The sequence below is a fragment of the Pteropus alecto genome, unplaced genomic scaffold (assembly GCF_000325575.1).
Source record: "Pteropus alecto unplaced genomic scaffold, ASM32557v1 scaffold182, whole genome shotgun sequence".
NCBI classification, from domain to species: domain Eukaryota; kingdom Metazoa; phylum Chordata; class Mammalia; order Chiroptera; family Pteropodidae; genus Pteropus; species Pteropus alecto.
In genome coordinates, this window is record NW_006433946.1 from 2,220,771 (window position 1) to 2,237,811 (window position 17,041).

Consider the following 17,041-nt stretch of genomic DNA (forward strand, 5'->3'; position numbering starts at 1 on the left):
AAATTCCTCTGACATCCAGTGTGATTTAGATATCTATCCTCTGTGCCCCCATAATGCATATTACACAGTATTCTAACTGTTGGTTTAATGGTAAGTTTCTTCCAAAAATTGGTAAATGACCTTAGGGTAGAGACTGCATTTTATTTGACTTTATATCTTTAGTACCTTTTATGATGTGAGACAAATATAATATTCAGTGGATGATTACTAAATGACTTAATGAAGGAAATGTCACCGAATGGAAATAGGTTGAAGAAGCTTACTAGAAAGTGTATAGGTTACCAATTATGCCTCCATACTTGCAATAAAGAATTTACCAAACAATTCAAACCATAAACCTAAGCATATATATTCTTTCTTTAAAGGTAGTTCTCTTTCTGGTTCACACTTTCATTTTTGTCTTCGGGCAAGAGGGAAAAGTTAATTATATACTTTGATTTTTAAAGCCTTTTCTTCAAGCTGAAAAGACTTGAACAATGGGCATAAAATAACTTTCAAATAAGATAATCCTCCATAAAACCCAATTAATTATTTTTATTTCCAAAACTACAAGTCATTATTTTTCCCTTTCCATCAAACTGAAGAACTTTTTATTCTACCTGCTAAATACATCTTCATTGTTTCACCCTAGTCTCTTCTCCTGCTATTACATGTTCATCTTTTCCTTGGCATTCTCACTTCCAGCCTCTCCTACTATACCAGCCAGGCATCTATCCTATATTCTACATTGGTGACATTTTTCTTTAGAAGATGCAAATTCGATTACCCCAGTGAAATTCAAACATTGGATTAGCATAAAAGGCTCTATCTTGGCATCACAACCTACTACTTCAGTCTCATTTCCTACCACTCCTTTAACTCCAACTAGGTTCAACTTTCAGGAACCTGTTAATATTCTTTTATACCTCCAATTCCTAGCTTGTGAAAATGCCTGTGAAATGTACATTCTCTGTGAATCTGTCTGATCTATGCAATTTTTCTCATCCTCATACACAGATCAAACGCTGTACATAAGAAGCTTTCCTTGACTTCTCGAGACAGAGTTAGGTCAGGTCTGGCATCTGTGCACCTGGAAAAGCATTTATATGCTTTCATTAGAGCATTTACCTAATTTCATTTTACTTTTTAAGTAGGTATTTCCTACCAGACTATAAGTGTAAGGAATTGTGTCCATTTATCTTTATATCCCCAGAATGTCCCATACAACTTGCCACATAGCAAGCCCTCGTGAATGCTTCCGGAAGATAGTGAAAGAATGCCACTTTGATTTCAGACACTTTCTTACTAGAAGAGCCAATGTGGGGAAGAGCATGTTTGGGAAAGAGAGGCTAGGAAATAGCTCGATGTCAGATATGAAAATAAAAGAATACTAATTAGTTTCAAGGAACTAATGGCAACCACAATGATGGCAACCCTAGACCTATCACAAGAGGAAAAAAAAAAAAAAGAGAGATAAAGATGTAACAGGATAGTAAGAGAGGGAAGGGGATAAAAATGATTCCAGTGTGGCTCTGTTTAAAAGGAGATACACACCAAGCTATGTACATGAGACAAGGTTAACGGTGAGCTCTGGCAGCATGTTAAGCATATTTTTCTCTCTTACGGCATTTATCAATTCCTATCTCATACAGTCAGTTCCTCTCTAAGTATGTTAACAAAGAGAAAAGGAGATTAATGATAATCTTAAATTATTATTACAATATGCCTAGAAAAAGTACAGAATTAAATGGCATTAAAATAAACTTAGGTGGTTAAAACTGTTCAATATTGAAGAACAAATATTTGAGTCTATACCTGATAGCAGAACCTCCCCCTCCCCCACTCCTCCTTGGCTTTGCCCCCTCTTCCCTCCAACACCTGAGCGCATCTCCCACTGTCCTCATTCTCCATCTTCTACTTCGGTTTCAGAGCCACCCATGAGAGCCTCTGCCTGTCAAGCCCTAAGCAACCTGGGAAATGGGGTTCATGCTGAGGCTGCAGTTGTTTGGGAATCTTTTTTCCCCCAAAATACACCTGTTTAAATTATCAGCACTTATTCTATAGCTGGTTAATCTGCCACCAAGAGATAGTTAAATGTTGACTATAATTATTTATATATACCTTATCTCCCCATAATAATATAAAGTCTTTTAGAATAACTTATTCAGATCTGTATGCAACATAGAGTTTCACAAATAACTGTGAATGGAAAACTGAATTCATAGAATTAATAATCCAGTCAAATGTCAAAACTGCAGTAAAAGAACATTATATGGAAAAAGTAGCAGTGCCATAAGGTGTCTTTGGAAAACTTTGGCATGGCCCCCAAGCCTCTATTAGCTACCCTGCCTCAAGCCAACAATTTCAACAGAAATAGTGTGCTAATAGGCAAATGAAATCTTGAATGCCTAAGTTAATGCTGGTAAGTAACGTAACTTTAAGGGGGCTGGAACATTTACTATTTCTTAATATTTAATGCCTAGAAATGTACTAGTAAAAAGAAGTATTTAGTGGGTGTTTACTGCACATCTAATACATTTCATTCTCATACCAAGCCTATGAGTAACACACTCAGACAGACATCAAATAGCCGGACCAGGTTTGTTGGAGTGCTAGCCTCATCGTTTTAACCTCTATGCTCTGGAACCTATGCTGCCCTCATAAGCAGATAATGCAATCTTGTAATATCAAATTTACTAAGACTTAAAACATGTTTTAAAAAATTTTAGTTAATAATGATAATAATATAAAAGGAAATGGATGCACAATGATAAACAGAAATAAATCTGTTTCTTTATATTATATAAAATATCCTCAATAGAAAGAAATGTTTTAATTATTTAGGATGACAAAGTATTTTAATATTTAAAAAAATTTCTCAACAACATATACTCACTAGCTGTCCAATAAACACAGTTCCACAGTATGCACTATATAAAACAAACAACAACCCCAGAAATAATCTTCGAGCTGTCTACAAATCACTAAATAAGTATATTTTAAAAGTGCCTTTGGCATTCCTCAATTCTATTATTAAATATTGGCCAAGTCTTTTTTATAGGAAAGATATAAATGCACCAATAAGTTAAGATTTTTGTACGAGCTTCTATGAATAATAAAATCTACCAGCATAAAAATATAATAGGACAAGACAGATGACTTCAAATCTAAAGCATTGAAATTATTAATTGCTTTCCTTTTGAAGACTGATTTGCTAACATTAATTTTTCAATCCTAGAGGACTGGTGACAGATAAACCTTAGAGACTGCCTTCCTATCTGCTACTGGGTATTGTGGAGAAAGGATGTTTTGCTTGGGTTTTGACTTTTGTGAAGGGAAGAGATGCCTATTTTGGTCTAGATTGTTCTCCACACTTGTAGAAAGCAAAATCCGTAATTTCCAAGATAAATCACATGACAGTTTGGAGAAATTTCCAATTATATCACTGATCATTTACCTAAGAGAAATGAAAATACACCAATAACCAATTAAATCATTTAGGAAACCTATAGACTTATGAGAACCATCTCTAACTTTTTGGTGCAACCAATGAAAGAGAAGAGTAAATAGTACCTTCTTTTGGTTTATTCGGGTTGGCTGCCATTACTGTCAATTCAAACACGTTATGAGAAATAATTAGAGAGTATCACAAAAACTCAATATAGCTTGTTTGCGAAGTGTCCCAAAGCTCAACTCATTTCAAATACTTAAGAAGATAATCCCATACAAAATTAACGTGATCTAAAATTGTTTTTAAACAAAGTAAGATTTTATCTTCATGCTGAAGGCTAAAGAGAACTATTTAACCCATAAAAAACTACAAAAGCAGTAGAGAAGGGAATGAAAATTGTGAATGCCATTTCTACCCACCATGGTGACTCATGACCTGCCCAGCAGCCTCCAAGCTGACATTCTGGAGATAGTTGTGGCAGCGTTCCTTGTGCTCCTCCAGTGAACTGCGCTGCTTGTAGCTTCGTCCACAGTAGTTGCACTTGTGAGGTTTACCCACTGTGAAGAGAATTCAAAATTAGTGTGCTGTCAGTCCCAGCCAAAGCAAAATTAACAGATAACTTTTGAGGAAGCATTTATACGCTTTTCAGACTTAAATCTCTTCCTCCTCCACACTGGGATTTAGATAATAAATCACCAAGACTAAAAGACAGAAAGAAGAGAAGGCAGAGTGTACCTTTGGTGAGAGGGGAAATACTGAATCAAATTCATGCTCTGACTGTATCCAAGATGATCAATTTTCAAATTATCTGACTCTTAACACTAACATTTACTCGTACACAGTTCTCTCAGCTTTGACTCATTCAAAAGACTAATCAAGAGTGCCCTAGATACATAATGAGAAATATTTTTTATTTATTTTTTTAGGGGGGCGGGGGATAAGGAGAATCTTACTGAAGAAAACCAAAATGCAACAACTCGAAATGTCATTGTTTAATGAAAAGATTATTCATAGGTACCAAGAATACTAAAAAAGAATTCAAGTGATGAGAAAAAAGTACAGATAAAAGCAAAGTTTCTCTTTTCTTTCCACCTTGGTAATAACTATTCACACATGCAAAACTTTGTAGCAGTTAAGTGCATTCTCCCACATCAGTGCCGTTCTTATATTACCAAGAATTAACCTACTAGGTGCTTTGAGTCAGGACTATTAACAATACCACCGAAGCCCTAACATATTCAGTTACACAATAATAGTAATATTTTCCAATACATTTCACATTCGGGAAATAAATTATTTCCTAATAGCTAAAGAGCCATATTGCAGTATACCTGGTAAAACACTGTGAGGCTCATATTTAAACAAACAAACAAACAAAAGAAAACAAAAAAACTTTATAAAAGGAACAAAAACACATTTATGGAAAGAAGCATGTTTTAATGTATAACCATTCAGAAGGATATCACAGAGCTCTTCGATTCTTGGTTTTGAATAGTAACAAGAAAAACATAAGATACCAGGTGGTCTGTGCCAACGCCCTCAGTAGTAAAGTACAGTGTGAATCAAGTCAACGGCTCTCACTGGACTCCCACAGCAATCATTTTGTTTTGCCCAGAAGACAAGTAGGCAATTCTTTTTCGTGGCCAAAGACAGCATCCCTGACTGCAGTCACCTTACAAGCCCACTCCGTGACACTGGTCATAAAGTGAGACTAAAATACTGTAATAAGGCAAGGTATTCACAGCAACATAAAAGTTTCACTCTAGTGATTTTTGGAAAAAAAAACACAAAACCTTTAGAGTGTATTTAAACTGCACATATAACATAATAAGTTCTTATGATTTTTTCGTAAACTGTCTTAAGTAAACAAAAGCTATCTAAGGCATTAGTCATTTCTTAAAATACTAGGCAAAGTAACTTCTATTATTCAGAACCCAGAATTTCTGAGAAGATGAAAACAAGCAGCTGTGCATATATTGTGAAGAATTTGTATCACTGTTTAAGAGCATTAGAAAATACTTTTAGTCAAAATATAGTATAATAATATAAATATATTTACATGAATTGCATTTCAAGTCATGAGACTATACATTATAAAAAGCCTTTGTTTGCTATAATCACTACTCAATTTGGGGTTCTTTAGAGCTGTTTCTCTTGAAATAAGTGAGGAATTTGCATTGAACAAATCTATTAACTAATTAATACTTATTAAGCACATACATTGTAATTAATATACCTCTATAAACTAGTTCTGTCTCCAACTTCCTATTTATTAGTCCTGTTGCACTGCATCCTATGATAACTGTTTTACCGTGAATATAACCTCCTATACGTTCTTTCTTTTACTTATATAGGCAAACTTGATACCTTCTCATCTCAATTAAAACGTAGTTCCCTTCTACTCCCCTGGGCTCACAACCCTCTATAAACTCCCAACTTACGTGACAAAGAAGAAAAGACAGTATACTTTTTACTGCTTTCAAAACTCATTTTTTTACTCCCCTTATTTTTGAAGTCTATCCCATTTGTATTACTTCAGCTGTTTTTAAAAATCACCCTTTCCTCTTCATCCCTTCCTTGTTCTTGGTGAGTCCAAGGAGTTTGAGTAAATTTTTCTAAAAGTATAATTCCCAAATTTTCCTAAATATTCATCTGCATCCCACTCCAGCAATCTAAATACTGGGTGACATGTTGAACTTTGACATCTCATAACTATTTTATCTCCACGAAATTTGCTCTGGAAATGCTACACCTTTTTCCTTTACCTCTCTCATTTAATACATGTTTATTAAAAGCTTCCTATGTATCAACACTGATGAGGCTGGACTGCAAAGTGAAGAAAGATTCTCATGGTGCCTATCTTCATGTAAATGACAGTCTGCTGAGGAACATGAGACATTTAATAAAATATACATGGGATGTATTACAAATTGTAGTAGATTCTGCAGAGCAAAAGAATGTTGTGCTAGCTAGTATAACATAGGGGACCTAATTTAGTTCTAGAAGGTTGAACAGAAAGGTCTGTCTCAGGTAGGAACATTTAGGCTGATAACTGAAGAAAAAGTAGACGTTAGTCAGATAATGGGGGTTAGGGGTAAGGTGGAGGAGGGGCAGTATTTCAGAATTTCCGGGAACTGCTGTCATCTCTTTCTATTTGCTCTCACGTACTTAGCTCCTTCGAAGTCTAGATCATGCCCTTACTAGTCTTTTGAAAATTTTTTCAAATATCAATAATCTCTGCCAAATCTAATGGCTCTACTATCACAACAAGAATATTTCTTGCCATTTCTTTGATATTTCTTGAAGTTCATGAAAATATTGTTTATATTTATTCTCCATATATGCATTTATCTGTATAATACTTATAAACCATGTGAGTTAATATGTATATCACAGATATTCAAAAGCAACCAGATTTTTTGCTATTTTCACTTTTATAGATATATGAAATACATAAATATTATAAAATATATTCTCACCATCTGAAACACCTTCATTCTGATATTAACGAAACATTTTTTTAAATGTTTTTAATCACAAAACATTTTTGATTTGTGATTCAGATCACTTCATAAATTATACGAAGTGATCCCTCCGATTACTCTGAATCACAAAATCCAGTGGACTTCAATCAATTCTAAATCTTCCCAATTTCTTGGTCATTATCACACTTTCGTGTGTTATAAATCTTTGGTCTTAGGTCTGGAGTCAGATGCTGTTTTCCCTCTCACTAGCTTCTCAACCTCTTCCTCCCTGGCAAATATATATGTACCTCCAGATTGTGTTCTCAGTGCAGTAGTCCCCTCTTCTCCCTCTAGACGAAAGCACTCGTTTCTATGGAACGTCCAAATAATTTCCCATTTGCAAGCTCCTACTTGTCATTTAAACCTTTTTAAAATGAACTTGGTGGACTCAAAGTCACATTTTTCTCATCTGTGCTCTGACAGAACTCTTCATATTCTGTTGATCTATTACTTATGATAATTGCATTGTAATGATCCATTTGATATCTATTTCCCTAATCCAAATAACGAACCCTGTCATATGGACAGAGGTCATGTTTTACTTAATTTTGAATTGATAGTGCTTATGGTAGTTATTAAATGTAGGAGATACTCAATATATATTTGCTCTTGAAACTCATACTTTCAGACACCTTCTGAGTATTGCCATTAGATTCCTCTGAAATCTAAAATTCAACATATCTATTTTAAAATTGGCTTTATTGAAGTTTAGTTTAAATAAAATAAAATCCACCCACTTCAAGTGTTGTTTTCAAGGAGTTTGGACGTATATAGTTGTGTAACTACCACCATAACTAAAATATAGATTTCCATCACCCTTAAAAATTCTCTCTTGCTCCTTTGCACCAATTCCCTTCCTGATACTAGGCCTGTGGCAACCACTGATCTGCTTCTGTCACTACAGTTTTGCCTTTTTTTTAGCATTTCATATGAACTCAATCATTCACTATGGAGTCTTTTGTCTAGTTTCTTTCACTCAGCATGATGATTCTGAGATTCAGCCATGCTGTTGTTGCATGTGTTGGCAGTTGATTACTTTTCATTGCTGGGCAGTATTTCATTGTATAAATATACCACAATTTGTTTATCCATTCACTAGTTTGAGTTGTTTCTAGTTTATGGCTATTAGGAATAAAGCTTCTATAAATATTTGCAGCTAAGTCTTTGTTTTCAATACCTGGAAATGGGATTGCTGGGTTATATGATATGTATCTGATTAACTTTATAAGAAACTGCTTAACTGTTTTCCAAAATGGCTGTATCACTGTGCATTTATTTCCATGAGCAATATATGAGAGGTACCATTGTTCCACATCCATGCCAAAACGGCATTGTCAATCTTTTTTTGATCACTTTACCCATTCTAGTAGTATGTGGTGATTTTGCATCTCATGGTGATTTAGTATCTCATGGTGATTTTGTGTTTTCCTAATATCTTATGAGACTAATCTTTTGACATTCACATATTTTTTTTGGTGAAATATCTGTTCAAACCTTATGCCTATTCTTTTTACTGTATTGTCTGGAATTTTATTACTGAATCACAAGACTACTTATTCTGGATATGAGACTTTCATCCAGATATATGCTTTGAAAATATTTTCTATGATTGTGTCTTGCTTTTTTTTTGAGTTTTTGTTGAAGAGCAAAATTTTAAATTTTGAATAAGTCCAATTTATCAATATTTTCTTCTATGCTTTGTATTTTTTGTGTTCTGTGAAAGAGATCTTTGACTCACCAAATGTCACAATAATATTTTTTGTTTTCTTCCAGAAGTTCTTTTTAAGTCTTACATTTGGGTCTATGACTCATTTCAACTTAATTTCTCTATGTGGTATAAGGTAAAGCCTATATCATTCTATTTTAAAAGGTGGATATCCAGTTGTTATAGCTCAATTTGTGGAAACTATCTTCACTCTTTAAATTATCTCACTGCCTTTGTTGAAAGTTAATTGATCATATATTTGTGGGTATATTGCTGGACTCTCTATTCCATTCTATTAATCTCTATGTCTATCCTTAAACCAAAAGAAATGAACAAACTAAACAAAAACAGAGTGACGGATACAGAGAACAAACTGACAATTGCCAGAGGGGAGGTAAGTTGAGGGGGTTAGGGGGCTGGGTGAAAAAGGTAAAGGGATGAAGAGTACAAATTAGTAGTTACAAAACAGTTACGAGATTTAGGGTATAGCACTGGGTATAGAGTCAATATTATTGTAATGGTTGTGTATAGTGCCAGATGGGTGCTAGAGTAATCGGGGGGAATCACTTCATAATTATATAAATGTCTAAAAAAGAAAAAACTCTGAAAGAGTAGGTCTTACTAATTTAGTTAGTCTTCCAATCAGGTAATGTAAGTCATCCAACTTCACTTTTTCAAAATTATTTTGGCTATTTTAGGACTTTTGTATTTCCAAAATATGTTTAAAATCAGTTTGTCAATTTCTACAAAAATGGCTGCTAGAATTTTAATTGGGATTGCACTGAACCAATAGGCTCAAATTCAGGAGACTTAACATCTTAATAGTACTGAATCATTTAAACCATGATCATGCTATTATTACTCCATTTACTTACATTTTTTAAAATTTCTATCGGCAATGTTTTATAATTTTTTTTGCACACAATTGCTTCAATTTATCTATAAGTATTTTATGTAGTATTAAATGTATCTCTAGGTATTTCATATATATTTGGATGAATAAATGGCACTGCTTTCTAAATTCGTTTCCAATTGTCCATGGCTAGCATGTAGAAAAACACTTGTTTTCTTCATATTGACTTTGAATCTTACGATCTTAATAAAATCATTATTTTTATTTTTATTTTGTTTTTTTTTTTCTTGGTATTTTCTACATAGATGATCATATCAACTAAAATTAAATATAGCTTTACTTATTCCCTTCCTATTTGTATGTCTTTCATTTCTTTCTGTTGCCATACTGCTTTGACAAGACTCCCAGTATGATGTCGAATTTAATAAGTGGAGAGAGCAGACATTCTTCCCTTGTTCCCTCTCTTAAGTGTGAAGCTTCATTTTATTTATTATTAGTACGATGCTAGCTGAAAGTTTTTCCAAGGATGGCCTTTATCATGTCAAAGATGTTCCTTTCTATTGCTGTGAATTTTTATCATGAATAAATACTGAATCATATAATGCTTTTCTGTACTTGTGAAGATAATTATATAATCTTTATTTTCTAGTCTTAATACGGAAAACTAAATCATTGATTTTTTCCAATATTTAATCTACTTTGAATTGAGATAAACCCCACTTGGTCATATGTTATCCTTCTTTTTTTTTTTTTTTTTTTACATATTTCTGGATGCTACTTGCTAAAGTTTTGTTAAGAATTTTTGCATCTATGTTTATGAGGGAAATTGCTAGTTTTCTTTTATTGTAATGTCTTTGGTTTTGGTATTGGGGTAATGCTGAACTCATATAATTTGCTAGAAAGTGTTACCCCCATTTCTATTCTCTGGAAGAATTTCTTCCTTAAACGTTTCCTTAAATTATTTCTTCCTTAAATGTTTGACATAATTTATAGGGGAAGCCATCTGGAGTTTTCTTTCTGGGAAGGCTTTTTTTCTTTAACTGTAATTTCAATTCTTGGAATAAATATAAAGCTATTCAGAGTATTTCTTCTTAAGTGAGCTTCGGTAATTTTTATGTTTCAATGAATTTGTTTATTTCATCAGCTCAAATTTATTGACATAAACTTGTTCAGAATATTCCTGTATTATACTTTCAATGGTTATATGAGTTTTAGTGATGTCCCACTTTCATTTCTGATGTTGGTAAATTGAATGTTCTCTTAGTATTGAGTTTAGCTACTGGTTTATACATTATATTGATCTTTTCCTAGAATCAGCCTTTAATTTCACTGATTTTTCAGTATTATTTTTCTGTCTTTCACTGATTTCTGCATTTATTATTATTTCCTTACTTTACACATACTCTTTCGTAATTTCTTAAGAAGGGAGCTTACTTAGAGATTTATTTTTCTAATATAAGCACTTAATGCTATATACATTTCCCTTCAATTACCACTTCTATTCTCCTCATGTTCATGTTTTCCTTTACATTCTTAAACATATGGAGTATATTTACAATAACTGTTTTATCAACTTTGCTATTTCTACCATTTCGTCATTTCTGGGTCTGTTTTTATTGATTGATTTTTCTACTGATTATGGGTAATATTTTCCACCTCTTTTGCATATCTGCTAATTTTTTTGATGGTGGAAATTGGAAATTTTACATTAGTGGGTTCTAACTTTTGTTGCATTTCTTTAAAGTGTGGTTGACTTGTGCTGATGCCGTTACATTTCTTGGAATCAGTTTGATTCGTTTGATATTTGCTCTTATGCTTTAAGACAGATTCAGAGCATGCTTCAATCTAACAGCTAGTTTAGCCCCAGTACTAAGATGATAGTCATCTGAGGACTTTACTTAATGCCCTACATATTACAGAATCTTTCCACATTGCCTGGTGAGAATGAACTGTCCCATCTCTGCATAAGCTCCAGGAATTGTTTGATCTTGTGCTTTCTGGTGTTTCCTTTCCCAGCTTCAGATGGTTTCCTCATATACATAAGAACATCACTATTTAGCCAAAGAGTCGAGGGGCCCTCTGCAAAACTCCAGAGCTTTGTCTGTGCAGCTTCTTCCTGTCTGATACTCTGCCTTCCACACTCTAACCACTGCCTGGTTCTGTTTGGGTCTGCTGTTCCTGAGCTGTGGCCTGAGAACTGCTCCCAGGAAGTAAGCTGGGGTAATCATAGGACTCATCATCTTTGTTTTTCTTCTCTCAGGGATCACAGTCCTATAGTGGCTATTGTTGAATGTCTAAAAGTCATTTAATATATTTTCTCTGGCGTTCTAGTTGTTCAAGGCAGGAGGGTAAATCTGGTCCCAAATACCTCATCATGATTAGAAGCAAAAGTCATATTTTTATTGGATTAAATACCAAGAAAGTTACACTAATTTCATTACCAATACAATTCAAGTAACCAAAATAAAGTTTCTTAAAAGTATAATTCTAAGAAGATACAATACTAAGTATTCTAAGACACAGAAGATAACTGGGACAGTGCTCCCAACTATCTCAAAAGTTAACATATAGTCTCTTCTTTGACACATCGTACCACACACACACACACACACACAACACACACACTCACACACACACACAAAATATCAGCATAATCAGTCAATAATATAGATACATATTACTGACCTAAGCAATGTTACAAATTGAAGATATAGTAATTTGATAATCCTGAAAACTATTAAGTTAAAAAAAACTGCTAGCATTTACTAATATTTTCTCCATCTGTCATTATGAGGAATTCAAAATAAATACCTGCCCCTGTATTCTTAAGAACCCCACATACCTACTCAGAATTAAAAACAAGTCAAATACCCATAAGGAATTTTGAAGTAGGAATGTTTACCATAAATTCATAAGGTGTTATGAAGATAAACAGCAAAACCAAGTCTTACATTTTCTTGAAATATGTCACTTAAAGAGTTATCCTAGTGAAACCTACAAAACAAATTACAATAGCACTAATACATGTGGCAAATGTTTTATTCTTTATATAGATGTGTTTACACATATAGAAACATGCAAAGAAAAACATCTATATACAGAAAATATATTTACCACTTGTCATAGCATATAAAATCAACAGAGTATCATGCATATATCATATTCATTTTCCTTTAATAAAATTAAATGCACTCACTTTATATACTTATGCAAAAACTGGGAACTTGATATCTGATTTTACTTGACAATTGTTTACAGAATTATAAATTAATCTGAACAAATATGAGCACTGAAATAAGCAATTGACTTTTTTTTTGTTTGTTTTTAGTACCCATAAGTTATATTTTGTCTAGTGTAGAACTAGTAGTCTATTTTATTGCATGAAATCTCTATATAAACAATTTTAATGTTCTTGATCCCTATTGTTATACTGCTGCCTCAGAAAAGTTTTTGCCAATTCATATTCACACTATTAGCCTATGAGAAAGCCTTTTCGCCATAATGTCAACAAGTACTCTCATTAAAATAATAAATTCTCCACTAATGTGCTGGCCTGTGATCCTCAAATTGCCGCAAGGCACTTTGGGGGCACTGAAGCAAACTCTTAGGAAGGATATTTTAAAGTGAGATTAGCACGGGATATTTTAAATGTTTGAAGGAAATAATAATAATTCAACACCCTTCAGATACCCTCCAAACTACTTGCTCACAGCTTCAAACCTATATCATATTACATTTCTTTAAATGATGTCATCTCTTTGTGAAGCTAGGTTTCAGCGGTTGCTGCAACACAAAGCAAGTACTATCTGAAAATAAGTGTGGAACGGAAAACGAGAGTGGTGGTGTCCAATCGACTCTAAGGTCTGGGAAGCTGTACAGTGCCCAACAAGGTGTACAATCCCAGTAGTAATTGTGCCTGACTAAAAATGAAATGAAAACATTGTTTTCTTTTTCAACTCATGTATATTATTTTTTCAAATGGCTCTAAAGTTATTAGGACAGAAATACTTAAGTTATTTGGACCTGACCACTTCATAAATGAAACTGTGAGGTATTTCTATTGGACCTAAAGTCACAATGGAAAAAACTACTGAGACACTAGTGCACGCACTGTGAATCAAGAGAGTTTGGGAATCTATGGGCTAGGCAATATAACGTAATTTGTATTTCTTTTTAATTTGCACTACTGAAACTGAACACTGAACAAAAAAAAATTATTAGCCATTTGCATGACATCCTTTCAAATTACTTTTCAATACCTTTAGCTATTTATCAATTATATTCCTATTGCTGTTGTCTTTCTCATCAATTCGTTCAATTGCTTATCTATTAATGCCAATACTCCTTTGACTTATTTCTTATAAATAGTTATGCTTTTTGAAGTTTAGAAGTTTTTAATTTTCATGTGGTTAAAAATGTTGGTAATTTTACCCTTTGTGATCTATTTAACTGTTCTAAGTTTTAAAATTCTGATACTGAATTTTTGAGAAATATTCAAATCTATTTTTTTCTAAACTTTTAGAAGTCTTAATAACTCCAGGTTCGTCTGGTTTATTCTATAAAATGGTTAAATGGGAAAGAATATTTTAGAAAGGAAACATATCCCTACCTGAAAAGTGAGCTATATTGCAAAGAGAACCTCTGTTATAATAAATGATTACAGTATAATTAGGTGTCTATCAAAAATTATTACAGTAAAAGAACTTTTATCTCTAGAGGCAGGGTTTTCCAATGGTATTTGGGGAGGGGGAAATGTTAAATGTTCAAACAAGTCTTTGAGCCAGTACATTTCAGGTGGATTTCATAGAGATTCAAAATGTATGCTAGCATATCTAAGGTTCTTTTGGATGCTTAAACTTTATAACAAGCAAACAAACAAAACCTGTTTAACCCAATGTTTCCTCAAAATTATTTTGAATGCAGATGTATTTAAACAATTATTACTTTCTCAAGTAAATATTTTTTCTGTGGACTTACTTTGAGGAATACCGCACGATGATAATAAAATAGGCACACACTACTGGCATTAATGAACTTCATTGTTCTTTTATAGGATTTGCTAAGTGTTGAGTAAGGACATATAATTCCTTTATTAATTCATTTAACATACTTTATTGAGCACCTTTAGGTGCTATGAATAACCTTACACAAAATAGACATTAGCCAGTGTTACTTAACTATTCATATATTTCCATTTGTTTTATAATGTAATACTAATTTTCAAATTAATTTGATTGATTGATTGATGAATTTTAGAAAAGGAGCCACAGACATTATAGAGATGCAAAGAGTTATAATGCAGCAAGGATACTGTGAAGTAGAAATTTAAGACACAAGACAAACTGATGTATTCGAAACTGTTTCACTATTACAAATGTACAAAACATTTATCATAGGGAATAAAAAGTAAATTGAAAGCCAAGTAAAAACTTTGAGGCATACAGAATAAATTAATAATCTAATTACATAAATTTTCCTTTTTTGACATGATTTATATTCTTCAAACAATTTTTCTTATCTAAATTTCCAATATTATAATAACTCAGGTAAGTAAGCGAGGCTTTCAAATGTTATAATAACCCAAGTAAGCAAGAAATTTGGATATTAAAGAGGTCTAATTAATATGGAAGCAGATAACTTACTTTAATTTATGGCTATTTATATAGAATAAGGAATTTGTGTGTGTGTCTATATGTATCCATAAGATAGTTTCACACTTGCTGTGTGTGAACCCTAGGTTAAGTTAAATGAGTAAATAGTTGTACCTAACTCATAGCATTTATGTAAAAAAAAAAAAAAAATGTATATGGCAAACTTAACAAGGTACTTAAACACAGTAAGTGCTCAATAAATTGCATCACTTCCCCACCATTAGCATTCATCACCTTCTAACATACTATCAGTTTACTTATTTATTATGTTTTCTGTTGATTGCCTATCTCTCTTTATTAGAATGTAAGCTCCACAGGGCAAGATATTTTTATCTTCACTGCTGTATCTCAAGTACCTAGAATAATGCCTAGCATGTAGAAACTTAAGAAATATGTGTTGAATGAATAAATGTAATTTCATTATTAGAGCTTTTTCAGGCTTCTTCACATGGTACCAAGGATTTTTAACTGGAAGAGGTCATCACCCATGTGTACTATATGCATTATTCAGTAAAAACAGAACTCTTGGGCTACATTTAGTTTCACAAGTAAAAAATATCTAAAGGTATTATTTATTTTTGTGATTCACAAACTTGAAAAATATGCATTAGCTGACCCTACAGAAATTATAATGGTTCAGTGTTTTTCTTCCCTTTCCTATTATGGATTTAAAAAAAAACAAAAACAAAACAAAAAAATGTACATTATACCATATGACCCTCCTCATTCAATTAATCAACAAATATTTTTTATCATGTGCCACAGGAGCTAGGGACACTTTAATAAATAAGACAGAGGAGGTCCACGATCTCACAGAGCTTACATTAGAAGGGCTGGTGTGGAGAGAGACAGGCAATATATGTGTGAACAAAAAGCCAAGATAACCACAGATTCTGAATCAAGCTTTACAAGACTTAAAGATAGAGACAGGAGGATAGAGAGTAACTAGGATGATGCTTTAGGAAGGGTGCTTATAGAAGGCCACTATCTCCAAGGAAATGACATTTAAAGCAAATATCTGAAGGATAATGAGACAAGCGTGCCAAGAACTAAGGAAAGGGCTGAAGGCAGAGACTTCCCAGATCATCAGTGCAAAATCCCAAGAGAAGGAATGAAAGAACCTAGGGGTGGCAGGGAATACAGAGTGAGGGTAGAGTGGAGTACGATCAGATAGAAGTAGGCAGAACTTCCACTGGCCATGATAAGCAGTTTGATTTTATTATAAGAGCAATGTGAAGTCATTAAAAGATTTTAAACAGAGAAATTACATAATTTAAATTGGGTTTTTAAATGACATTCTGGTTGCTGTCTGGAAAACAGGAAAGCAGGAGTATGGTGACTGAGGGCACAGGCTCTGGAGTCAGGCAGAGTTTATGTCCCAGCTTTTCCAGAGTATTTGGAAGTTGTATAAAATACACATATGTAGTTATACCGGGAAGATTTTTACTATATCAGAGAATAATTTTTAAAAAGTACTCTCACAAAGATAATTTATACTATTCTTAGGTGTATTTTATTCTAAATTTCTCTATGTCCTCAAGCATTATGGATCACTTTTGTTTATTTGAGCATGATTCAGTTCTTTAGTTTTATTATGCTGAGCACTTTTGCGTGTGTGTATGTGTGTTTAAAATCTAATCCAAATAATGTTGGCAAAATATAAAAAACAAGGTAAAAGGATAATAACCTTAATAAGATAAAACTTTACAATTGGGACTGTACATATAATATTTAAAACTACAGAGTAGGGAGATGGTAAGTAGCATTTCTATATAAATTTGGCTTTCTTTATCTGTAAATTATGGGCCTTAAAATAGTGCTTGTCACAACATGAGAGACTATTAAACATTAGCTATTAACTTTTATTTTCTAATGAAT

The 17,041-nt window shown here is 33.0% G+C and overlaps 1 protein-coding gene across 14 annotated transcripts in view; it reads right to left on the bottom strand.

Moving 5' to 3' along the window:
* The window catches only part of IKZF2 (IKAROS family zinc finger 2), a 144,285-nt gene that overhangs the window by 10,821 nt on the left and 116,423 nt on the right, over positions 1-17,041 (bottom strand). For all 14 annotated transcript variants that reach the window (XM_015586723.2, XM_025044417.1, XM_025044418.1 and 11 more), the window contains one exon: positions 3,850-3,987. In XM_015586723.2, coding sequence (XP_015442209.1) covers positions 3,850-3,987 — 138 coding nt within the window. The remainder of the gene's footprint in view (positions 1-3,849; positions 3,988-17,041) is intronic.